Source organism: Pelophylax lessonae (genome assembly GCF_965119305.1).
Source record: "Pelophylax lessonae genome assembly, chromosome: 4".
NCBI classification, from domain to species: domain Eukaryota; kingdom Metazoa; phylum Chordata; class Amphibia; order Anura; family Ranidae; genus Pelophylax; species Pelophylax lessonae.
Window position 1 is genome coordinate 202,577,157 of NC_138771.1, and position 27,847 is coordinate 202,605,003.

Here is a 27,847-nt window from a genome sequence, read left to right on the forward strand (position 1 = left end):
AATATTAAGTGAATAGGAGTACATTTAACAATATGAAGAATATGGGGCATATTTATGAAGCAGTGAATGTGGCATACACCAATTATTCACTACAGGTAAATCTTTCTGGTGAATCACCAGTAGATATTTAATAAATGTAACATTCACTGCTTTCTAAAAATGTTTTTTTTTTTTACAGGAAAAAAGGAAAGCCTTAAAACGGTAGGCTTATGACAATCAACTTTCACCGGAATTAACAAACAATTTGTTTATTAAATAATCATCAATCATCGGGGTCATCAACAAAAGTGTCTTTTGTAGTTGGAAGTTGAAATTTCTTTTAATGCATCTAGCCAAAAGCTTACTTTTTGGATCCAGTTTGGGTTCCCTGGGCAGCACATGTGTAGTTCTTGATAATATTTCCAAAACGTACTGCTACCGCTGTGTCACAATCATCCACTGTCACCACGGCCACCTTCTCCCCAGAGGGCCCATGAGGGATACCCAGCCTTCCAATGTTGGGCTGCAAGAAAACACATTCATGCATATTACGCACATGGTATAACAAATTCCATGGATTTCATTTACACTTCTATTGTTTTTCGCTACGTTGAAAGTAAATAAATTGGTAAAGTCTGCAGAAGAAACCATGATTTGTATTGAACACACATCACTTGACCCAACCTCTAAGAAAGTGCTGCCCTGTGCTGTTCCCCTTTTACCTACACATTGCCTGAGTGACTTGTCTACAACACCCTCAGGGGAAAAAAAAATAGATGAATGACTTCTGGATTTGTTTGATGGGGTCTGGACAGTGTTTTGGACAAGCAGGTTCTGGGCGATTGAACATTTTTTCTTGTGGCGTGGTTTCCAGGTTTACATGGCTGTTAACCTGTCTATGTAAAGCAAGTCTTAAAGAGAGGTTATTGGTGTGTGAGTGCTCCCAGGTACTCTTATAAAAATGTCAGTCATTGTACCGGATGTTCAGTAATTACAGTCATTCAACATTTATGGTTCATTGCAAAGATGATGTCACTTTCACAATTGCTGGGGTCAGTGCAGGCTGCAGGAATAAGAAGTATTCCATAAAACAACCAAACCATTCAAAACCCATGGGAATACATTTGGACGGCACTACATGGGTATTCCAGAGGATCTGATTAACATAATTGTAGGTCGTTTTCTCATAAGAATTTCTTTTCATCCAGGTAAGAGAAGCGTAGCTGGGTGGTCAAAAAAGGCTTGTTTTCAGTGGAAAAATAAACTTTTTAGCACACAAACAATAAAATCTCCAAATGTTCCTTTAAATACGTAAAAAGAAACAATTTAATAAGTTGAGACTATATCCAGCCAAAACTAAACTATTTGCCTGGAAAATGTTTACAGCTGATCATAAAGTTAAACCTAAATGGCGGCCCTAAGATTATTCTCCAACCTTTGGTGGACACAACGATGCCCAATGTCTAACCTAAAATAACCTAAAATAAAATTACATATTTGAATATGACAAGAAATTTTTTATTCAACTCTTGATTAGTAAGGCAGGCAGTAGTGCTTCAATTATAATCAGCAATATTATTTTACAATGCAGTGCTACATTCCTAACTGTAATTTCATAATCTGCAGCATGTGATGGGAATATATGTCACATATATCTGTTCTATCTGCAGTAGTTGGGGGGGCGGGCGGGGGGAATACAGGTTTCTTTTTATCTCATGACATCTGCAAAACGCCCGTCTATCTACTGTCTGTGTTTCCATTCATCTACTGTGGCTGTGGAAAAAACATGTGGTCCTGTTTACCTGTTCTCAGGAGCTCTATGTCACCAAATAAAATATATTCAATTGAAATTGAAAGGAGCAGATAGTAGTAATATCTGCATGACTAACAAAAATAAAAAAAATATTGTCACAAGATGAGTTTTGATTTATTGCTATGGACACTACAATTTACCTTTGTAATCATGTGTAGACTTGAGTGCCGCACAAAGCTGGAGGACAACAGGTCTACCCTACCGGTATTAAGAAAGTGGGAGCAGGCGTTCAGCACTTATTCAGAAGCATAAACATATGTGTGGTAAGATGCCACTCAAAAACAAACCAGTGCTTCAGAAGTGGGTATGGCTGTGCATGGGGATAGGGCTGTGCATGGGGATAGGGCTGTGCATGGGGATAGGGCTGTGCATGGGGATAGGGCTGTGCATGTGAACAGGGCTGTGCATGTGAACAGGGCCGTGTATGTGAATAGGGGCTGTGTATGTGAATAGGAGCTGTGTATGTGAATAGGGCTGTGTATGTGAATAGGGCTGTGTATGTGAATAGGGCTGTGTATGTGAATGGGGACTGTATATGTAGATAGGGACTGTATATGTGGATAGGGCTGTGTATGTGGATAGGGGCTGTGTATGTGGATAGGGGCTGTGTATGTGGATAGGGGCTGTGTATGTGGATAGGGGCTGTGTATGTGGATAGGGGCTGTGTATGTGGATAGGGGCTGTGTATGTGGATAGGGGCTGTGTATGTGGATAGGGGCTGTGTATGTGGATAGGGGCTGTGTATGTGGATAGGGGCTGTGTATGTGGATAGGGGCTGTGTATGTGGATAGGGGCTGTGTATGTGGATAGGGGCTGTGTATGTGGATAGGGCTGTGTATGTGGATAGGGCTGTATATGTGGATAGGGCTGTGTATGTGAATAGGGACTGTATATGTGGATAGGGCTGTGTATGTGAATAGGGGCTGTGTATGTGAATAGGGGCTGTGTATGTGGATAGGGGCTGTGTATGTGGATAGGGGCTGTGTATGTGGATAGGGGCTGTGTATGTGGATAGGGGCAGTGTATGTGGATAGGGGCTGTGTATGTGGATAGGGGCTGTGTATGTGGATAGGGGCTGTGTATGTGGATAGGGGCTGTGTATGTGGATAGGGGCTGTGTATGTGGATAGGGGCTGTGTATGTGGATAGGGGCTGTGTATGTGGATAGGGGCTGTGTATGTGGATAGGGCTGTGTATGTGGATAGGGCTGTGTATGTGGATAGGGCTGTATATGTGGATAGGGCTGTGTATGTGAATAGGGACTGTATATGTGGATAGGGCTGTGTATGTGAATAGGGGCTGTGTATGTGAATAGGGGCTGTGTATGTGAATAGGGGCTGTGTATGTGGATAGGGGCTGTGTATGTGGATAGGGGCTGTGTATGTGGATAGGGGCAGTGTATGTGGATAGGGGCTGTGTATGTGGATGGGGCTGTGTATGTGAATAGGGGCTGTGTATGTGGATAGGGGCTGTGTATGTGGATAGGGGCTGTGTATGTGGATAGGGGCTGTGTATGTGGATAGGGGCAGTGTATGTGGATAGGGGCTGTGTATGTGGATGGGGCTGTGTATGTGGATAGGGGCTGTGTATGTGGATAGGGGCTGTGTATGTGGATAGGGGCTGTGTATGTGGATAGGGGCTGTGTATGTGGATAGGGGCTGTGTATGTGGATAGGGGCTGTGTATGTGGATAGGGGCTGTGTATGTGGATAGGGGCTGTGTATGTGGATAGGGGCTGTGTATGTGGATAGGGGCTGTGTATGTGGATAGGGCTGTGTATGTGGATAGGGGCTGTGTATGTGGATAGGGCTGTGTATGTGAATAGGGACTGTATATGTGGATAGGGCTGTGTATGTGGATAGGGGCTGTGTATGTGGATAGGGCTGTGTATGTGGATAGGGCTGTATATGTGGATAGGGCTGTGTATGTGAATAGGGACTGTATATGTGGATAGGGCTGTGTATGTGAATAGGGGCTGTGTATGTGGATAGGGGCAGTGTATGTGGATAGGGCTGTGTATGTGGATAGGGGCTGTGTATGTGGATAGGGGCTGTGTATGTGGATAGGGGCTGTGTATGTGGATAGGGGCTGTGTATGTGGATAGGGGCTGTGTATGTGGATAGGGGCTGTGTATGTGGATAGGGGCTGTGTATGTGGATAGGGCTGTGTATGTGAATAGGGGCTGTGTATGTGGATAGGGCTGTGTATGTGAATAGGGACTGTATATGTGGATAGGGCTGTGTATGTGGATAGGGGCTGTGTATGTGGATAGGGCTGTGTATGTGGATAGGGCTGTGTATGTGAATAGGGACTGTATATGTGGATAGGGCTGTGTATGTGGATAGGGGCTGTGTATGTGGATAGGGCTGTGTATGTGGATAGGGCTGTGTATGTGGATAGGGCTGTGTATGTGGATAGGGCTGTGTATGTGGATAGGGCTGGTTCAGCGCTGGCTGAGACCATACACAGTCAAATCCACATTTGAAGCAGTGGGTCAGTTTTGAATGGTGTCTTATCCTGCATAATTTTACCTTTGTTATGGGACAAGTTTGTAAGCGCTTTTGAAAATGCCAATTTCCTGGTTGGTTCTTACTAATAGAGTTCCTTATCTCTATTCTAGACCAGAGACTCAGAAAGTAACGAAGGCAAAGCATCACCATAACAGCAAGGAAACTGACATTCTCAAAGGTGAGGTTAGCCATGGCAGCCCCCCAATACATTTATTGTGACAGACTCCCTTCTCTGAACTGCTGAATGCTAAGTTCTGATTTGTGGTCATAGGTTAACCTTACAAAACATGCTTAGTGTGATTCATTGTTGTAGAGATCTAATAAAAGCATAAGCTTACCCCATACATTATGAAAATAGAGAATACAATTATACAGTATATACACAAATAATCTTACAAATATGTTTACACCATGGCTGAATGTTTACACAGTGTATACACCAACATTGCTGTGATAAGAACTGTAACATGGTACAGAACAGCCAGCTAAGTAATTAATGGTGCTGAGAACAATGGTGCCATTTATAAGACTACGGCTAGGAACAGAATTCTCCTCTAGCAGTCACGCTCTGCAGTCTCAGTATGGACCCTACCTGTATTTCAGGTAATACAGAGCAAGGCACTCAGGTAATTGCTGTCTTCCCCTGCTAAAGGTGATTTGGCATTCTTGTAGGAAAGCTTTTCAATACCACCGCACTACATATGCTGGTGTCATAACAAAGCAATTTAGCTTGTCTTCGTGGAATGTAAGGCCTCTTCACCAGACACTAAATCCAGCACACAAGTTGCCTTACACGCTCAACCATCAATAAAACTTCACAGAAATATACCAAAAATCTCAAACTTCACTGGAACGCTTGTTTGATCATTTAGTTGAACAATTTCATGCGGTGCCTTAGAGACAATAATATAATCAGAATATCTGAATAGTTGGGTTCAGCATTTGCAGCGTTACTAATATATCCTGCCAGTGGTATCAACAGCTAAATGTTAATTTTTTAGAAGTCATATCAAGTGGAAGTCACAAATGGAGGTATGACCTAGTCTCAAAACCATTTTTTAGATCTATATCTATTCACAGACCTGCTTGATTGTATCACCCCAGTATACAAGTCTATGCACTGAGCAGACACACAAACCATCATTAGAGAATGAGTGTAATCTTCCTCTGAGCACAGATGGCTCAATGCACCTTTAGCATACAGAGCCACTGATAGAAATCATGGCGCCCCATACAGCCTACCTGATGGGACCCCCTTTAGCCCCACCCTCAACCCCACCCCTGACCCCGCCCCAGGCCCTCCCTTAAAACCATAATCGCATGTAAAAATCAGACAGGCAGGTTGTACCCAAGTAGACCTATTACTTGGGTACAATCAGTATGCCTTAGCTGGTCCCTGCTAACCTGGGCAAGATTGTAATCATCTATGGCTGACTTAACGGACACTGACATCAATAGTGACACCGATACAGTGATCAGCTAAATTACTGTATAGTCTACACTATATTAATGGCACTAGCCATGTTAACATCAAGGGGCAATGAAGGGGTTAACTGTGTGCCTAACAAGTGTCATGTGTGTAACATGCAAGAAAGGGCTTCTCCACGCTTCAGCCGGCTGCCGCGGACTATAGCTTCCCTACAGTACCAAACTTTGTTCCCCCCCCCCACGCAGCCCCATAACCCCCCCCCCCCTCCCATCCACCCACATTCCTTGTACCATCTTGGGATATTAGAAGAGCGCCATGACACCCCCCACTTTCATGTGTGTAACATGTGCTGCTTCTACTAACAGATCTGGCAGTTTTTAGAAATAGCCAGATTGCTGATCTGTGTACAGAGCCCTGTGTTTTTACACACAGGACTTTGTGCTGTGATTGGCTACAGCTGATGAACATGTCTCGGCCATAAATCTTTGGCCAGGACCTGCTGACAAAATCCTGCTGTAGCCAATAAGAGAGTGGGTTAGCAGCAGGCACGCACATGCGTGTCCCTAACCAGGAACAGGCTGGATGATGTACATGTATGTAATCCAGCCTGCCTGTACCACCGTTCCGCAGAAAATGTACTGAGGGTGTGCGGCAAGCAGTTAAAGGGAAAATGTTAGGGTTAGGTTCTGATCAGGTCCGCCTGTCCATTTTTCAGGCAGACCTGATCTGACCCTCCATTCACTACTATAGAGCGGTGGATCTAAATGGACTTGTGGTCATTTACACCCGCCTACCTTCAATCTGATCTGCTAAACAAAATGGAAGGGGATCCGTTCCCCTCTAGCAGATCAGATTGGAGGACAGTTGGGTGTAAAACAGACCGCCATTTTTTTTTTTTTACACCAACCATCCTTAGAGCAGACTGGGCTGTGTCCATGTCCGCTCTACATAAGCTGAGTGGACACGGACCTGTCATCTGATCACTTTGCTCAGTGGGGGATCAGCGGACAGATCCCCCGCTGAACAATTGGATTCCACTCCTTGTGAAAGAAACCTTGATAACACACAGCAACACTGGCAGGTTACGATTATCAGCATTATGATAACACACATGCGGCAGTCAGCAGGGTTCTCTATCACAGTGTATCACTTAGCATGGCTGTTGGTTACTGACCTTGTTACCTTATGACCAATCAGCACCCAACAGCCATGCTATGTGACACACTGTGACAGAGAACCTGCTGACTGCTGCCTGTGTGTTGTAGATGGTGACATTATTGTAATTTACAGTGCAGTAAATCTTTCACCAACCCCCAGGCATCCCTGTGCTGCAGCAGCCATGATGAATTCCGGCTTCCCCTCTCCTCCTGGACGCGGTCAGCTGCCTGCCTCTCGCTCTCCATCTCTCTCAGTCAGAGAGTCTGACTACTGAGTGGGGAGCTAAGTGAAGGAAGATCACTTTCCGCCAGGGAATGAAAATGGGCAGCCGCAGCGGCAGGTGGCCAGGAGTTTAAGCAGCTGGGACATGTAGAGCGGGCATGGAATGCACTGCGCATGCGCCATAAATGAAAAAAAAAAAAAGCCCCTCCACTCTACTCAACACAGATCACCAGAGAGGGGCCCGGAAAATAGTAATAATATTCCTTCCTAAACTAGAGGTAGTGGCTAAGCGGGCTTTTATTTAGAAAGCCCGTTTTTTTTAAATTCTGCACTGACTGTTTGTGAGGCTGCCCGGGCCCCCCACGCAGAGCGGAGTACGCCGGGCCCGGTACAACAGAGCCGGTTGTACTGGCTTATCAGTGGCCCTGTTATCATAAATAGGCGACATAAAGCAGAGATTTACTAAAACCGGAGAGTGCAAAATCTTTTGCAGCCCTGCATAGAAAACAATCAGCTTCCACGATTTTTTGTCAAAGCTTAATTAAACAAGCTGACATTAGAAGCCAATTGGCTACCATGCAGAGCTGCACCAGACTTTGCACTCTCCGCCGTAGTAAATTTACCCCAGTATGACTTGGGAAATATTTCAGACATGCCCCCAACACCTACTCTGTCCACTGGTCCAGCAAATCAAAAACCAAGGAGAGGATTCCAAAAAACGACAGCATTGCTTTAATAATCATTGTCCAATCTGGAAAAAGTTTGAGGGATCATGTAGCGTCTTTAGCTATCTTCATTTTACAGCACTGAACACAGAACTTTAGTTAGATTAAGAGAAATAAAAAGCGTCACTGCAATGTAAACATGGCCTTAAAGCTGTCATAAAAATGGGAGGATAATAAGCAAACAATGTAAGGCTAGTCCAACAGATAGGAAAAATATTTTTAATAGCTTTTCACAAACATCTATCGCTATCTATAACTAAAAGCACAAAACAACAGAAAATAATAATTTGTAGATTAGAGCTAATTATTTGGTTTCTGTAGAACAGGATAGAAGGCCATCGTATGTCAACAGGAAGCCTGGAAAGTGGGCATACTGATGAATGTTTGCACATATCTACGTTACGGTAGTGATTCAAGCTAAAAAAGAGGTGACAGGTCACCCAAACATCTTTGCTAAGGTCTGCCTGGAGTCAGGCTATGAATGACATTACTGAACTAGAAAAACATCACATTTCTTGTAAAGAAAAAAACAAGTCCATAACATACCAATATAAATGGTTCTTTGAGACTCACCATAAACATTACAAACTGACTGTAAAATCTCAGTAAAATTAAAAAGGTCCAGAAAAAATTATTCTTCACATTTGCTACGTAAATATACACTCACTGGCCACTTTATTACATATGTTCAATTGCTAATCAACCAATCACATGGCAGCAGCTCAATCCATTTCGGCATCTAGAAGTGGTGAAGATGACTTGAAGTTCAAACCAAGAATCAGAACGGGGAAGATGGGGGATTTAAGGGACTTTGAACGTGGCATGGTTGTTGGTGCCAGAAGGGCTGGTCTGAGTATTTCATAAACTGCTGATCTACTGGGATATTCACACAGTCATCTCTAGGTTTTACAGAGAATGGTCCAAAAAAGTGAAAATACCCAGTGAGTGGCAGTTGTGTGGACAAAAATGCCTTGTTGATGTCAGAAGTCAGAGGAGAATGGGCAGACTGGTTCGAGATGATAGAATGGTAACAGTAACTCAAATAAGTACTCATTACAACCAAGGTATGCAGAATACCATCTCTGAATGCACAACACATCAAACTTTGAAGCAGATGGGCTAGGGGAGCAGAAGACCACTGGGTACCATGCTAAGAACAGAAAACTGAGGGTACAATTCGCAGAGGCTCACCAAAATTGGACAATAGAAGATTGGAAAAACATTGCCTGGTCTGATGAGTCAATTTCAGCTGCGACATTCAGATAATAAAGTCAGATTTGGTGTAAACATGAAAGCATGGATCCATCCTGCTTTGTATCAACGGTTCATGCTTGTGGTGGTGTAATGGTGTGTGTGTGTGTGTGTGTGGGGGGGGGGGGGGGGGGAGTATACTTTGGGTCCCTTAGTACTGATTGAGCATCATTTAAACGCCACAGCCTACCTGAGTATTGTTGCTGACCGTGTCCATCCCTTTATGACTACAGTGTACCCATCTTCTGATGGCTCCTTCCAGCAGGATAATGCACCATGTCACAAAGCTCAAACCATCTCAAACTGGTTTCTTGAACATGACAATGAGGTCACTGTACTCCAATGGCCTCCACAGCCACCAGATCTCAATCCAATAGAGCATCTTTGGGATATGGTAGAACGGGATATGCGCATCATGGATGTGCAGCCAACAAATCTGCACCAATTGCGTGATGCTATCATGTCAATATGGACCAAAATCTCTGAGGAATTTTTCCAACACCACCATCTTGTTGAATATATGCCACAAAGATATAAGGCAGTTCTGAAGTCAAAAGGGGATCCAATCTGGTACTAGCAATTTGTACCAAATAAAGTGGCCGGTGAGTTCAAATCTACTTCTTAGGATGCCTGTCCCATATGTGACTGCTTATTTTTTCTCAGCCTGTACAGTACTTTAAACAGCAAACCAACCAATGCTGAGACTAAAGGTCTGTACACACGATAAGAAAATTGGCTAGAAAATATTTTACCTTAAGTGAACACAAAGTCGGATTTTGGTTTAATTAGTACAGTTTTCATCCAAAAAAAAAAAAAAAAACTACGCATGCTCAGAAACCAAAGAATACATTATAAAACAATTCAACACATTACACCCCTTCTGAAGTTGTATTCGGTCATATGAGAATTTCCCTAAGTTGAGAAACCTCTTATTTTCCATAGGAGACTAGCATGCAAAAAAATTGACTATTATTCGTCCAATAATCTTATCGTGTTAGCGGGCTTTAGCCTGCCGATTCGCTGATCAACATTTGGTAGGTTCAGCAGGGAGCAGTCAAATTTGCAGTGCAGCTGCACTCGCTGATCAGTGTACTCCGACAGTGGTGGGGGATGCTGTCAGAATACAATATCCTCACGGGGCCATTCCTCACTCCACCTCACTTGTGGTAATGGAGATATTGGGTGTTTTTTTCCCCAATCAGCTTGGTGGCTGAAAAAAAAAATGGCTAGCTTTACAGTTCTGGCTGTAGTACCCTCGAATATTGGGTCACTCGTTCTCCACCTGGTCCATTCCAAAATTGACTTTTTTTTACCAATATTAAGCAGCAGTCATAAATAGGGCAGGCATTCGCTTATATTTACATTTACATATCAATTGTAAAAAAAAAAAGGTCACTTTTTCCCTAGAGTTCAGCTTTAAAGTGATATTAAATGCAGATTTTTTTTTAACAACAAACATGTTATACTTCCCTGCTCTGTGCAGTGGTTTTTCACAAAGCAGCCCCGATTCTCCTCTTCTTGGGTCCCTTGATGACACTTCTGGTCCCTCCCTCCTGCCAAGTGCCCCCATAGCAAGCAGCTTGGAATGGGGGCACCCGGGTCGGCTTACTCCCAAACCGTTACTTTATGTGTCAATTCACACATGAAGCGTGGCTTGGCCCCCACCCTTGCTCTTTCCTCATTGGCTCACTGGCTGTGATTGACAGTAGCGGGAGCAAATGGATCCTGCTGCTGTATCAGCCAATGAGGAGAAAGAGACCCAGGAGAGCCGCCACTCTCGTGCATATCTCTGGATTAAGATGGGGCTCAGGTAAGTTTTTAGGGGGGCTGCGGAGGAAGCGCCACACAGGTTTTTTTAACTTCATGCATAGAATACATAAAAGGTAAAAAACCTTGAGCCTTTACAAATGCTTTAACCTTAGATTTGTACTATGAGGAACCAGGGCCGCTGATAGGGGGGGACCACCAGCCCTCTTGTAGGGGGCCCGAGCACACAGGGGGCCCCACACAGAGAGGGGGATTAGTGATGGACAACAAATACAGAAATCTTCCTCCAGCACCTGAATCTGATCTGTCCCTCTCCCTGCTATCAGCTTTTATCTGCTGAGAAAGAGACAGTCGTCCCTCACTAATCCCCCTCCCTGTGTGGCCCCCCCATCCCAGCACTTATCTCTGCTCAGGAGTTTATTTGTAACTTTGTTTCTCTCTCTCTGTCTCTCTGATCCCGGAGCTCCAACTGCCCAGCCTGTATATTTTTTTCATCTCATCTTTATTTTCATTCATTAGCATCGTTTTTATTTTTTTTTGATTTAGCAGGAATTATGCGAGTTATGTTATATTTGTGTCTGCTAATAGTGATTTTGTTGTAATTTTAGCTAAATATATCTTTCATATTTTCTTGGGGGGGCCCTGCCAGGTAGTCTGTACAGGGCCCCGCGATTTCTAACAGCAGCCCTCTGAGGAACTATACCTATTTATTCAACCAATCTGTATCCAATGAGGCAGAACCATGCACTACATACTTGTTGACAGATCTAAAGTAGATTGTACAATCAGATAGTAAGATGTGTGGTAGGCTTTCATTATACAGTAGCAATGTTTAACCTGTTTTACTGTTATACTATGTTCCTACTAAAACAAGTAAGTAGCTGCTTACTCAATGCTAGTTGTAGATACCTAGCAGTCATAAATAGAGCACAGCTGAATGGTTAAACTGTAACTTGCCATCAACACCACTACGGAGGTAAGAAATTCTGTAATATAACCACTCTTCCAGTAAGAAGCCCTTTTTTATTTTTTTAAACCAGTGCAAAGAGCAATGCTTAAGTGTAAAATACTCATAAATCAAATATACAGTATCTGTGTGTGAGGATTTCTATGGAATACTATTCTTTGTACATTGTTACTCTTTGCATCCTGTTCTTGAATAAGCTTGTGTCATTTTTATGAAACTCCTCAATCCTTCAGGGTTTATGTTTTCTCATATGCATAAATGCCTCGGTTTTCCAACTTCCCTAGGCTCCATTCACACCTGGGCGTTTTTGTTTCAGGCGTTTTTTGTGCAGGAGTTTTTAGATTGAATAGAGAACAATGGAAAACGCCTGTAATCTGCCCAAAAAAGAAGCTCATGTACTTTTTTGAGCATTGGGCGTTTTGCTTCAGGCGTTAAAACGCTCAGATGTGAACAGAGGCCATTTAAATGAATGGGATTTTACTTGTTGGGCGTTTTGGAAACGTTTTTTTTTAGCGTTTTTGGAGCTGAAAACGCCCAGGTGTGAATGGAGCCTAAGCTAAAATAGCTGATGGGGTATGATTTTAAGAAAAGGCAATAACTGAAAATTAAAAAAAAAAAAATAAATAAAGAAAAAATCATTGTGGGATATATGCATAAACACACATCCCCCTCTATCATGCCTCCAACATATGAATTCACAACCATCATTCTTTAATGTTTTTTAACCGCTTGCCGACTAGCCCCCATAGTTTTGCTGCGGCAGGTCTGCTCTGTTCCACAAAACGGTCGTACCTGTACGTCGCTTCGCAGGACTGCTAGCGGGGGCACGCATGCCGATTGGCCACGGGGGGAGCCATTCAGCAGGTCTGGCGGCTCCCTGTGGAAACATAACGGCAGACCGCTGTTCTGTCAGTAATGAACACAGGGATCCTGTGTTCCTCTTATTTAGGAACACGGGTCTCTGTGTTCATTCAGCAAGCCCATCCCCCAACACAGTTAGAAAGCACCCCCTAGGGACACATTTGATCGCCCCTGGTGTTACCCCCTTCCCTGCCAGTGTCATTAGTACAGTAACAGTGCATATTTTTAGCACTGATTACTGTAGTAATGTCCCTGGTCCCCTCAGAAGTGTCAAAAATGTCAGTTAGGTGCCCGATCTGTCCACTGCAATGTCGCAGTCCTGCTAAAAATCGCTGCCGTTACTAGTTAAAAAAAAATGGGACATAAATGTTTCCCCTAGTTTGTAGACGCGATAACTTTTGCACAAACCAATCAATATACACTGGGATTTTCTTTACCAAAAATATGTAGCAGAATACATATTGGTCTAAAATGATGAAAAATTTGATTTTTCATTTTTTTTTATTGGGAATGTTCTATAACGGAAAGTGAAAAATATTGTTTTTTCAGAATTGTCTCTTTTTTTGTTTATAGCGCAAATAATAAAAATCGCAGAGGTGATCAAATGCCACCAAAAGAAAGCTCTATATGTGGGAAAAAAGGACATTCATTTTATTTGGGTACAGCATCGCAGGATCGTGCAATTGTCAGTTAAAGTAACGCAGTGCCGTATCGCAAAACAAATGGCCTGGTCATTAAGGGGGTAAAACCTTCTGGTCCAGAAGTGGTTAAGCTTCACCCTTTGGTCAAACATCTCTGTTCCCACCTTCACTTACGGGACAGTTAGAGCAGACGTATGACCCTTCTGTGCATCTGTACCTTCCCAGGATTCTTTACTCATACGTTTAACCACTTGCCGACCGCCGCACGACTATCTACGTCGGCGGTCAGCCCCTCACAGGCAAACTAACGTAGGGCTACGTTGCTTGCTTGTGAGGGTCTAGGGAGCGAGCGCGCGCCCCCGGAGGCGCGCTCCCGCTCCCGCGTGGTCACGGACCCCCCCGCGCGTGTGACCAGCGGACCCGATGTCCGCCGGCCACTCGGCGATCGGCGGGGGAGAGGGAGAATGTCAGGCAGCTTGTGTAAACAAACTGCCTGTCATTCTCCTCGCTGCAAAGACACTGATAAAACGGATCTGGTATGTAGATCCGTTGATCAGTGTCCTTACAGCTAGAGCCACAGCCAATCACAGTAGAAACCACGCCCCTAGGGACACACACAGCCCCTCCCTTCCAAATAAAGTTAACCCCTTCACTACCAGTGTATTTTTACAGTAACAGTGCATATATATAGCACTGATTACTGTAGAAATGTCACTGGTAACCCCAAAAGTGTCAAAAATGTCAGTCAAGGGTCCGATCTGTCCGCCCCAATGTCGCAGTACCGCAAAAAAAATCGCAGATCGCCGCCATTACGCGTTAAAAAAAAAAACAACAAAAATGACAAAAATCTTTCCCTTTGTTAGTAAACGCGATAACTTTTGCGCAAACCAATCAAAATACGCTTTTTGCGATTTTTTTTACCAAACATAGGTAGCATAAAACAAATTGGCCGAAAATTTTTAAAAATTTTGATTTTTACATTTTTTTTGGGGGGAATTTCATATAAAAAAATGTGAAAAATATTGCTATTTTTGCAAAATTGACGCTCTTTTTTTGTTTATAGCGCGTGATCAAAAAATCGCACAGGTGATCAAATACCACCAAAAGAAAGCTCTGTTTGTGGGAAAAAAAGGACGTCAAATTCGTTTAGGTACAGCGTCGCACGACCGCGCAATTGTGCGTTAAATTCACGCAGTGCCGAATCGCAAAATACCCCCTGGTCGGAATGGGGGTAAAATCTTCCGGGGCTTAAGTGGTTAAGAAGCCACCAGCTTGGGCACATGTTGAGCCTGAAAGAACATGTCATTCTTCAATAGAATCACTGGTGAGGACTGGACTTACTTGTACCCAGCATCTGCTACACACTTTAGCAGTAAAATGCATTGTTGATTTATGTGTCCTTACGGATTGTACCTTTCTATATTGTTGCTAGTTTCACCCACCCGGCTATTTCAATAAAGCTTCAAGATTTGTACACCTCTGGGTAACGCGTTGTGAGGACAAAACGCAATTCATTTTTTATTGAAACTGATCTTGCTGACAATAAGAGATTAATAGCAACTCATCAGCATACCAAAGGCGATTTAAAGGACTTGTACACCTAAAACTGACACAGGGTTTTGGGTAGATGTTGGGGAGGTAAACCAGCTGACAGTTGCATCAAAGTTTATATTGTGGTGAATGCTGCAGAAGTATGCAAAAGAAGGTGACAACACCCAGGTGATCGGAAACCGAATCAAAAGTGAAAGCAGAAAGATCCCATTTGTTGGAGCATCCAAACTGTAAAAGAATCCAGAGGCTGAATCAGTACACCGTGCTTCACTTACAACCTAAAGAAGAGCTTCACCCAAAAGGGGAAGCTTCGCTTGTCTGCCTCCTCGCCCCCCCCCCCCTCCGCTGTCACATTTGGCAACTTTCGTGGGGGGAGGAATGAGTACCTGGTTTTAACAATGCCTGTCAAAACCAGGTACTCACTCCCCCCCCCCCCCACGAAAGGTGCCAAATGTGGCAGTGGAGAGGGGGGGGGGGACAGACAAGCGAAGCTTCCCCTTTTGGGTGGAGGTACTGGCTTCCACTTCTGGGGAGGTGAGCCGAACTTCGGCCCTTCCTCCCTCGGCCAGGGAAACCGGCTGTAAAGCCTTAACCACTTAAGCCCCGGAAGATTTTACCCCCTTCCTGACCAGGGCCTATTTTGCGATTCGGCACTGCGTGACTTTAACGGACAATTGCGCGGATGTGCGACGCTGTACCCAGTTGAAATTGATGTCCTTTTTTTCCCACAAACAGAGCTTTCTTTTGGCTGTATTTGATCACCTGTGCGATTTTTACTTTTTGCGCTATAAACAAAAAAAGAGCGTCAATTTTGCAAAAATAACAATATTTTTCACATTTTTTTATATGAATTTCCCCCCCAAAAAAATTTAAAAATTGAATTTTTTTAACATTTTCGGTCAATTTGTTTTATGCTACATATGTTTGGTAAAAAAAAAAAAAAAAAAAAAAAAAAAAAAAAAAAAAAAAAATCGCAAAAAGCGTATTTTGATTGGTTTGCGCAAAAGTTATCGCGTTTACTAACAAAGGGAAAGATTTTTGTCATTTTTGTTGTTTTTTTTTTTTTAACGCGTAATGGAGGCGATCTGTGGTTTTTTTTGGGGTACTGCGACATAGCGGCGGACAGATCGGACCCCTGACTGACACTTTTGGGGTTACCAGTGACATTTCTACAGTAATCAGTGCTATACATATGCACTGTTACTGTAAAATTACACTGGCAGTGAAGGGGTTAACTTTTTTTTGAGAAGGAGGGGTTATGTGTGTCCCTAGGGCCGTGATTCTAACTGTGATTGGCTGTGGCTTGAGGTGTAGGAACAGTGATCAATGGTCCTACATAGTAGAACCGTATGATCACTATTCCTACACAGGGGAGAATGACAGGCGGCTTGTTTACATTAGCCGCCTGCCTTTCTCCCTCTGCACCGACGATCGCTGAGTGACCGGCGGACATGGGGTCCGCCGGTCACACGCGCGGGGGGGTGCGGGAGCGCGCCTCTGGGGGCACGCGCTCGCTCCCTAGACCCTCACAGGCTAGCGACGTAGTACTACGTCTCTCTGCCTGTGAGGGGCTGACTGCCGACGTAAATAGTCGTGCGGCAGTCGGCAAGTGGTTAAGCAAGATGGTGGCACCAGCACCCGAGAGCCAATTCAAGGATCGGCTTGGGTGAGAACACCGGTGGATGCCTGGACAGGTAAGTGCCCTAACAGGAAAAGTCAGCAGCTACAGTATGTTTAGCTGCTGAATTTACTTTTTTTTTTTCTTGAGGGGGTGGAACTCTTCACTTTTGGTAGACAATCTCAAAAAACCCGTCCACACCATGACACGTTCAATAAAAATTGCTATGACAATGCTCCCCAAAACGCATGATGTATATAAGTGGGCTATAGCGCACCACACCTCAGTATACCACAATACCTGGTGTACTGTGTTATTAACAGAAAAATCTATGCATGAAAACACATGTATTACAGTGTAAATGTTGCGGTGTGAATACTTAATCCAAACTATGTAATGTTTACATCAAAACCCTGAAGTCAGCCAAAGGGTTACAAAGATTATTTGTGAAATTGTTAGGAAATTCTTTTTAAAGCAACATTTCCTCAAATGTTTAGTCTTTACGAAATTAAGCATCTTAGTTCTCTGTAGAAACGACTAGAAATGTCACCCAAACCCCAGCTAGTACAGAACAGGCCTATACAGTCTGCTTAGCCAATTCAGTTCTTTCTCAGCTTTAAAACCAAGCAAATGTTGACTTATCTCAAATCATATCAGAACTACAAATTGCACAAAGAAAGTCAGCCTGTGTTTAACAAGTCAAGGAAGAGATAAGTGTGAGATATGTACAGAAATCAAACCAGCTGCTCATTAGGTGTCCAGCCAGCCCTAGAGAATCATTTCATTAACCCGTTGGCCTCAGACCAATAGAGGAACATGAGGACAACTCATTTCCCAGGCATCCCTTTTCTGCTTCAGTGGTCACACATTCTCAGTGCTCTTCATCTGTAATTTGCTGCAAACTATAGTCCTGTATGAAGTTTCATCTATCTATATTTCCACCAATTTAAATAGTGATATGAATATAACAGCTAAATAATCCAAGTACCACTTATACAAGCCATACAACAAATGCACTATTAGGCAAACAGATTACAAGGTTTGCCAATACATGTCATTATCAATTTAAGAGGGAGGTCACAAACAATTCAATGATTTGTCTTATAACACAAAAGGTAATTAGATAATCCTTTAAACTGTTAAACACACATCAGGCAACCACAAGGATGTAAAACAAATGGATATTAAAAAATATACGTATGGCCATTCTACATCGGATTATCCACGAACGTCCACCCACAGGGTGAGTAGTGAAAACACAACTCCTTCTAGCGGAAAAACTTATGATCACTAGATTGTGGAACACACTGAATCCACCCACCATCTACTACTGATACCATTTCTACCCTTAATCACCAATGTGAGATGGAGAAACAACTAGCTTTTACTGATTTACCGTTAGATCATTTAGAGACAGATTGAATAATTGGTTGACCAATCCTAAGTATACTATTAAATTTTGATGACTTGTTGCTATAATTCAAAGTAGGGATCGACCAATATAGTTTTTTCATTGCCGATATTTTGGTCAACGCGTATCGGCCGATATTTTCGTACATTTAAAAAAAAAAAATGTATTTTTTTATTTTTACTTGACAGGTACTCTTGATGAGGGATCTGGGGGTCTAAAAAAACAAACAAACCCCTCCTCTGCACTAAAAAGCATTCAAAACGCCAAGTTTGGCCGTTTTGAATGGGGTCATTTTCTTAAATCTGGCGCCAGTACCCGGAAGTGATGTCATGACATCACTTCCGGGTTTTTGCATAGAGACCCGACCAGAGCCAAATACGGCTTTGATCGGGTCTTCGGCGGCCGTGTAGGCTGGATGCCCGGGTCTCCCGGTGGGACGAGAGACCCGGGCGAGCCGCGGAAGGCAGCGGATGTCCCCTCCCGCTCCTTGTAATGACAGCCGAGCGGCTTCTTAGCCACATCAGTTGTCATTACAAGACAGCCAACCGTCGGCTTTGAACGCCGATACCGGGGTGATGCCTCTAGCTACAGGCATCACTCTGGTACAAGCACTTTCTGAAATATTGGCAATATCGGTAACCTCCGGCACCGATTTCGATATATCGGCCTTCGATATATCGGCTTTGCTGATAATCGGTCAATCCCTAATTCAAAGTATAACCTAGCAAATGCTTTATTTTATGTTGCTATTTTTAGGGTGACTGGCCTTGTATCTCCTTTTCCCCTTCTCCCCTCCTCTTCTTATATTCATGTGCCCCTATACTTTCCCTCCCGTCTCCTCTGTCCTCCTCCTCCTTTTGGTGGCGGCATCTTCAGATTATACTGCAAGTGTCTTGTCAATTATCTGTTCCTCATGATGTTTGTTCTGACATAACTTTTATTTGGGTCCATTGACCTTCTGACCTGTTTTGGTGTATCTCAGCCATTTATTGTACTTTTTTTGTTCCTGTATTACCTCTAATTTTCAATAAAAGAAGCATTGAAATTAGGAAAATATATACATTTGCCAAGGTGATTTTCCGATAGAAAACAAATGCAGTCATACTTCAAGTAAACCACATGCAAAGTGACAGTAGCCCCCAGTCTGACATCATGAAAGCATATGGAGTGTATGATGGGTGTTTAAGATGTATTCTACCGTATTCGTACTACTCATGGCCTGCAGCTACTTTATCCTAAAACCAACTACAAATTAAATTGGACATAATTTATGGAGCGAACATGTTGAATAAGCACTAGGTGAGAAGTAGTTTGTCTGAAAGATGATACTGTGCTATACACATTAACCCAAAAGAATATCATCGGTATATTTTCTTCCTGAAGGCATAATCAGCAAAAACTGAACACCAAAATAAGAAAATAGGACCAGCCTTCCCCCATGCAAGGCACATTTAGCTGTAAATACTGTAAAATACAATACCCACACCAATTTGTCAAACTGAAATGAGTAAAGTGACTTATCAGAGAGGTATTTAATATGACTGATGTGCGTGTCAATATAAAAGAAAGTAACAGGCGGGCGTCTTTGAATTACCTTCTTGCTCCACCTGATGAGCTAAAGTGATTGGCAGAAACTCACACTGAGTCAATGGGAGTTGCAGCAATGAGTCGCTTCTATGTGTATTGAATTACCCCCTTGGAGCAGTCATTAACTAAGCTATGTTCCAGCTTGCTGAGAAGCCAAAAGGTCCAGGAATTACAAGAAAGAACCCCAAACTTCAGTATCGACACACTGATCATTTTCATTGGAAACTTTCCAAATTTTGAGACATGCATTAGGAAAAATACATATACCTGACACAACAAAATGTAATCCAACAGATATGGACAAGTTTCTTCAACCCTACATGGGACATGAAGTATATTATAATGCGTATTCAACACTGGTTGGATCATGCTAAATGTTATGCATTACCTGCGGGAGTTCTTAACCGGTCATTTTGTGCTGATATTACACTTTTTTGGATTTATATTTTGAGCAAGAGTAGAAAAATTCTAAAATGTTATATTTCAGTAAATATAATTCATGCCTAGTAGGGTTTAAATAGATAAACATTACACAAAGTTGTTAAAGTTGAACTCCAAACAGCTAAATACAGAAATTAAAATATGCCAAAGGATTTGCATGGCTCTGTTACACCACACAACCTTGGAGACATGATTTTTCCCTATTGCAGTTTCACTTTCAGTTTCCCAGCTGGCTCCATATACACTTGCGTTTTTGTATGCTCCTAGAAGCGGTTATTAGCATTTTTCCTCCTAGAAGCTAAATAGTGTTATCCTATGTGTCAATGCTCACTACTTTAGCCTATTAGCATTTTTTGAGCTCCAGAGTTTTTTTGGAGTGTTTTTTCCAGCAGAAAAAAAAAAAAAGCTGACTGCTCCTAAATGCTCCTAACTGCTTCTAAATGCAACTAAAATGCTCTTAACAGTTTTTTTTTTCTTTATGTGCTGCAATAACGCTAATACAATTCTAATGCTCCTAAAAACATATAAATGCTTCTAAAATACTACTAGAAGCTGGCACAAAAATGCTATTATCAGCGTTTTTCTCTAGCTTTTTTTGAGCTTATGAAAATAAGGCTAGCGTGGATGGAGCCTGTGAGTGTACAGCGGAAGGAGAATGATATCTCTCTGTTCTCCCCTCCTTTCAGTATGGCTCCTTAGGGCTCTTTCACACGGTCCGCCTCCGCAGGCGGATCCGTGTTGCTCAGCGGGGATCGATCCGCGATCCCCGCTGAGCCGGCGGATGACAGCTCCGTCTCCGCTTGCAGTGCGGAGAGGGAGGTGTCTCAGCACCCGCTGCCCTCTATGGGGGATCGGATGAGAGCGGACCGCTTGTCCGCTCTCATCAGATCCGCTCCGCTCCGATTACTGAACGGATGGAAAAATAGGGTTTCCATCCGTCCAGATTTTAGCACAGGATCGGATGCGGATGGCAGCGGGTGTCAGCGGAGGTGTCTCCGCTGACACCCGCTGCCCCATAGAGCTGCATGGAGGATCCAATCAGATCCGCCTAAAAAACTGACAGGCGGATCTGATCGGACCGCCCGTTTGAAAGAGCCCTTATACTGCATTGTGACAATACATAGGAAATATACTCACCAGGAGAACTTAAGATATGATTATCAGAGTATTAGTAAAAAAGGATCCTGAAAATCATGTAGTCTACCAGGACGAGTAAATGAAAATATGTAATTGTTTAAAATGTTATTGACTCTGGTTTAAAGATGGCACAGCAGAATGGAATAACACACTAGGTCTAAACTATACTAATAATCTGTAATTTAACAAACCCCTCAACTACAGCACAATTGAATGAATGTGCTCAGAATCAGGGAAACGTCTGCATGTGGTCCTTACATTTGGGCTACCAAAAGCAGAACGCATATTTACATTCCTTGCAGTGTGGGGATTAGGAGCTGATGAATACTGTCATTTGCAGTGCCACATACCTGCTAATCTTCAAGAAAAAAAATTATACTTTTGCACGCCACAAAATGTTCCATGGGTAATTAACTTACACCAAGTAAAGCCTGGGCAAGTGTTTGCTTGTTGCTTTGGATTTAATTGAGATTTCTTGTAGGGCACAGAATATAGCAACGTTTCATTGTCATTCCGTCTTGTCTTGACAACATGAAAGTTAAAGTTCTAAAAACTCTAAGACAGACAGTAAAAATATAATTACTCCTACTGTATGAGTCACTTTTCAGAGGCAGAACATTTAACCAGATAGACCATAATAACTTATTTTATATCCTGAATCTGATTGCAAGGGTGTGAATAAAATGTTTTCTAACCAATGTTAAAGTTTATGTAAATCTAAATTTATTTTTAGGCTGCAAAGTGTCAAAAGTTAAAACTTGTCTGGGTTTTTTTTTTGCTGTCTATGTCCTATTAGGGACTAGGGACGATTGAACTTTTCAAAAGTTCGGTTCGGCCAGAACATCCGAACTTCCCGAAAGTTCGACCTGGATTTCAGAACCCCATTGAAATCAATGGGACCCGAACTTCGGTGATCAAAAAACACCATTTTGAAGCCCTAAAACCCAATAAATGCCCCTAAAAAGTGCCTAGGGTTCTGGGTCATGCCCCAGGGACTATTAATCACACAAAAAAAGTTCTTAAAAATTGTCATTTTTGATAGAGAGACAATTATTGAAAAAATTAAAAAAAAAAAAAAAAAAATTCTTTGGATTTAGTATCTGAGGGGTCTAAAAAGTGTACCTCTGAAGTTTCAGCTCTGTAGCATGTCCAGAACCAGAAAAAAAAAAGATTGTTTGTATTATGTCACTTATAGAACAGGGATATGGCTTTTTTCACACCTATATATGTGTAAGTGTAAAATACATATAAGTGTGTGTGTATATATATATACCACTATACACAAGTTCAGATGTTTTGCCTGCCTCCAAAAACCCCAAAAAAATGCCTGCAACAACACACCTGGGCGTTTTTTTTTTTTTTGGCGCTAGAGTTTTTTTTGGGCGTCTTTGGAAGCAGGCACAACATCTGAACTTGTGTATACGGGTATATATACACACATACTTATATGTATATATACACCTAGACATATATAGGTGTGATAGTAGCAGAAATATATGCTTGCGCTAATTAAATAATTAACACTAATATGGCTCCGCTCCTATAACACCTATATATGTTTAAGTGTAAAAATACATACAAGTATGTGTGTATATATACCACTATACACAAGTTCAGATGTTTTGCCTGCCTCCAAAAATCCCCAAAAAATGCCTGCAACAACACACCTGGGCGTTTTTTTTTTTTTTTTTGGCGCTAGTGTTTTTTTGGGTATTTTTTTGGGTTCTTTGGAGGCAGGCAAAACATCTGAACTTCTGTATAGGGGTATATATGTACACACACACTTATATGTATTTTACACTTACACATATATAGGTGTTATAGGAGCAGAGCCATATTGGTGTTAATCATTTAATTAGCGCAAGTATAGTGTTCTGCTCCTTTCACACCTATATATGTGCAGGTGTATATATACATACATGGGTGTGTATATATACCCCCTATACACATGTTCAGATGTTATGCCTGACTCCAAACATGTCCTCAAAAAATCCCTATAAACGCCTGCAGCCAAAAAGCAAGCTGACCGGCGAGAAGCCATATCAGTGCTCTGAATGTGACATAAGAGAAACGATGTTTTCTCTATAGCGGGACACCCTGATATGGAAGGGTTTGGTCCCCCTGCCATAGCAGTCAGAGTCAGTTCACCCTACACTACATTACGGTCACCCTGGCACTTAACACTTTCCCTACAGAAACTAATTTTTTGCATCTAACTAAAGTGTAAAAGAGCACTCTAACTACACTAGATATCCCTTTCCTCACACTAATAAATGCTAAATGACACTTTTGAAGCAAATTTAAAAGAACTGCTTCCACTCTCTTCCATGTCCCTGTATTACAATGCTAGGAATTTGCCGAGGCTATCTTATATACTGGGGGGTTTATTCACTAATGATTGGCCTAGGGACCCCCTAGTCACTCCAATCACATTCCTAGCATTCTCCTGCCCCCTCAATTGGCTTTTACTAATGGTTCTGGTCCAATCACGGGCTTTTAAAGCCCACTTCCTGACCCATTGCATTTTGGTCGGTTCTGGTTGCCGAATTCCGAACTTTTTCAGCAAAAAGTTCTAAATTCGGCCGAACCTCGAACAGCCAATGTTCGGGTAGAACCGATGGTCGACCCGAACCGTTCGATCATCCCTATTAGGGACTAGAGATGCAAGGCTTAGGCTGGCAAAACAGGTTACATTTTTTGTACACTTTTTCTTTAGGTTTACCTTAAACTATGTAGTTCAAGGGCCTGCCTAACTGGATACAATTGAAAGTTGTTTAGTTTGTTGACCTCATATAATATGGTTTTTGGTAAATATAAAGGAAAATTCTACAAGAGTATTGAACATGTATGGCCAAGCCCTAGACATTGGTCATCAGAGTAGGTGTCCCCATTGTCAGATTTACCCTCAAATTTTGTTCTAGTGACAACTGTAAAATAAGTATTTTCCCTCACTTTTCTTCTCTGAGGCAATAGTTAAAAAGGGCAATCATAGGGGTGATTCTCCCCAGTAAGGACACAAATCAAAACCTCAAGAGGGATTCTATCCCCTCCCTAGGCTATTTAAAACATAAAAAGACTTTGCTTTTTATACCATTCAAATACCACTCGACATTTCATAAGTGTGCAGTAGTTCTACATGTGTTGAATTCTACCTTATTATTATTATACAGGATTTATATAGCGCTGACCGTTTGCGCTGCGCTTTACAATGAGGGAAGACAATACAGTTACAATACAATTCAATACAGGAGAATTTAGAGGACCCTGCTCTTTAGAGCTTACACCTTATCTGACATTGTTAATGGGGTGTCCTGACTGGACTTCACACATCAGGAGTAAAGGATTGACTTGCTACAAGAGTCATAAATGGCAACTTCCATGAATAGCTACCTCCCCATCTCCTCTTTCTTTATCCTCCAAGTCCATGACCAGGTCCTCATTTCCATCCAATCTCAGTAATATATAATGTAATAAAACTACACCCAGCATAGACGCACACAGGACTGATTTCTATGGACACGATTAATTGTCATCTCTAATAAGGATTATCAATATTATTATTCCTTTCAGAGCCTGTTTGTATTTTATTTGTCCTTTATTGTATTAGTGTCTATGGTGCGTGTGCGCTTTGCATATTTTTATGTTATTGTTATACATTTTTTCATATATCATGCTTTGTTATTTTTGAACCTTGAATTATAATTCCATATTCACATATTTAGTTGCAAGCGCAGAAAGCGTGGGGTATATTATTACCCGTCTTTATTTCTTATTCTATCTTTTCTCAGTGGCAGGAGGAGTTTTTTGCGGCTGCATATCTACTTCACATTTATACTTATTTATTAATTTCTATAGCTACAATAGAAATTTGTGGTGCACATATTTATATAAATTTATTAGTTTTAAGGTGATCCATAGGCGCAGAAATCCCCCCTTTTTAAGTTTTAATTTTAAAAGGTGTTCTTTAGAGTGCTTCTCAAGATTATAATAAAATGTATAAATGAAAAAAATTATTATACAGAGAGCTTCCCATTAACAGTATATTTGTATTAGAAAGCCCATTAACAATGTAAGGGAATTGAGTTGAACACCCATAGTTATACATTGCAAGAAGGAAACTTAAAGCAGAGCTCCACCAACAAGGGGAAGCTCCAGTTGTTTGCAACCTCCCCTCCTCCACTGCCACATTTGGGGGGGGGGGGCTGGGTGGGGGGTAGCGGGTACCTGGTTTTGGCAGGTACCCACTTCCTGCTCAGATCGCTGCGGCCATCTGAGCCAGAAGTTCAGCTCCCCCTCCTTCTCCCGCAGTCTTTTGGGACAAATCACAGGTCCTAGAAGACTATTGACCATTCACAAAGCGCAGCATGGCTCGCGCATGTGCAGTTTGAAACCGGCTGTAAAGCCGCAAGGCTTTACTTTCCATTTCTCTTACTTGCTATGTCGGTGCCTGCACCCCGAAGCCAACTAAAGAATTGGTTCGGGTGAGGACATCACTAGATTCCTGGGTAGGTAAGAGTTTTTATATTGAATGTCAACAGTTACAGTATTTGTAGCTGCTGACTTTTACATTTTTGCGGGGGATCCTGGAGCTTCTCTTTAACTATATGAGGCAATGGCAATAAACTATGAAACTAATATCCAAACTCTAATTGGGGTACTGTAAACTCTACATAAAACAGAAAGCAATGATTTGAAAATCTCATAAATCCATTTTTCAATCACAATAGAAAATATAAAGCATATTGAATGTTTAAACTGAGAAAATGTACTATTTTAAGAAAAAAAAAGTAATTTTGAAATGGTGTGAACAAGCTTTCAAAGTCACATTCACTGCTTTATAAAGTAAGAATGAGCCTGCATATTTGAAAAAAATCAAATCTGGCTGCTTTAATGTACGTACCTATACTGTACAATAAATAAGGTATTCAACATCTCTCTTAAAAAACAACAACTTGGCATTCCCTTTAAAAAGAATCATTTAATTAATTTATACACTATATTTAATATAGTGGCCTAGAACTAAAAATGAAATTGATAATCCTCTCTGTCCCTATAGGTGTGAGTTTACTAAAAAAAACAAAAAGAACAGCTACTACCACACAAACACGCACACAAAAGAGATAGAAAAATTGCCTTGACAGTTTAAATTTGATTGGTGGCTGTGGGAAAAAGTCTCCGTTTTATAGTAAGCACAACCACACACACAAATAGACAATTCTGTCATCCATCTCCCAGTAGAAACTGGCAATGTAAAACCTCCATTTTTATTTAGCTTAGATTAGGAGGCTAGGGAAGGTGAGGCTTAATAAAAGTGTAGTAGTACTACATTGTCTCTTGGATGATGTCTTCTGACAGAAATTTTTAGTTTTAATATGATTAGATTAGCTTATTTTGTTATTTGGATGTTTTTAAATAATACTAACAAAGATATTACTGTAGACAATAGCATAATTATTAGTACTGAAATATAATGTTGACATAAGTATTAATGGGCAAGTACAGCTATGCAGAGGATTTATTTTTAATTGAAGGCTTTAAGCCTGATACACCCTGAGTTTTTTTTCCGTTCAATTGCCAGCTCCGGTCGGAGCCGCTGTACTAACAATCCAACGTTAGTACAGCAATCACCTCCACTGAGCTGTTGTGTTCTGACAGGGGAATGCCCCCCCCCGCCCCCCCAGGAGACGCCCTTGCCAGAACATTCTGGTTAGTGCTCTCAGCCATTGGGGCTAAGAGCGCTGATCGGGAGCAGGTCAGTTACTGGTTTTCCAGCATGCTTGGCCAGCTTCTGACAGACCGGCTGCCATATACACAGGCCGAATGTCGGCCAATTTTTATTGAACCGGCTGAAGTCACCCATCATTCAGCCTGTGTGTTTGGGGCTTTAATCTCTGGGCAGGTTTGCATAATTACAGTCTAGTGTACTCTTTTCCCATTTCTGGTGCATATAGTTGGCCTATGGCTGCCATTTAGAGGTATATTTTCAGTACAGCTGTAAGCGATTACGGTAATATAAAGTAGTTTATTGGTTTTCCATTAATGTTTTAAAAGCCTTGGTCATATAATTTGTAACTGTATATGTACATGGGGCAGAAATATTGGCTCTGCACCTTTTACAGGCTCTGCTTCTTAGTAATGCTCTGGGGATGTGCCTTACTGTCCCACTCAGAGTCAGTTCTGACAGAGAACAATACGCTTCGTCTATGGTTATAAATATATATATAAATAAAATTTTATTTCAACAGATATGAATCAGATGGGCACAGCAAATGTAGTGTAATAAAGAAAGCCAACAGAGCGAGAATCTACAAGTTAGTATAAAGTATATTGCAAAAATGTAAATGTGGCCTGGCAAGCAAGTAATATGAACATTATACACCAATCAGCCATAACATTATAACCACTGACAGGTAAAGAGAATAATATTGACTCTCATTAAAATGGCATCTAAATGTGGGTGGGATAGGTTAGGCAGCAAGTGAACATGCCCCTGCCTCTGAAGTTGAACAGTAGAAACCAAGTATAAGGATTTGAGCGACTTTGACGAGGAACAAATTGTAATGGCTAGAGGACTGGGACAGAGCAACTCTACAACTGCAGCTCTTGTGGGATGTTCCCAGTATGCATTGGTCAGAACCTACCAAAAGGGGTCCAAAGTAGGAAAACCAGCACACTGGCAAGAGGAGAATGGCCAGAACTCAATGATGCATTGGGGAGTAAAGGCTGGCCTGGGTAGTCCAATCCAATGGAAGAGTGATTGTAGCTCAAATTGCTGAAAACA

The 27,847-nt window shown here is 41.9% G+C and overlaps 1 protein-coding gene across 5 annotated transcripts in view; it reads right to left on the bottom strand.

Moving 5' to 3' along the window:
* Positions 1-27,847, bottom strand: part of CELSR1 (cadherin EGF LAG seven-pass G-type receptor 1) — a 248,525-nt gene that overhangs the window by 75,530 nt on the left and 145,148 nt on the right. For all 5 annotated transcript variants that reach the window (XM_082257090.1, XM_082257088.1, XM_082257087.1 and 2 more), the window contains exon 6: positions 345-502. In XM_082257090.1, coding sequence (XP_082113216.1) covers positions 345-502 — 158 coding nt within the window. The remainder of the gene's footprint in view (positions 1-344; positions 503-27,847) is intronic.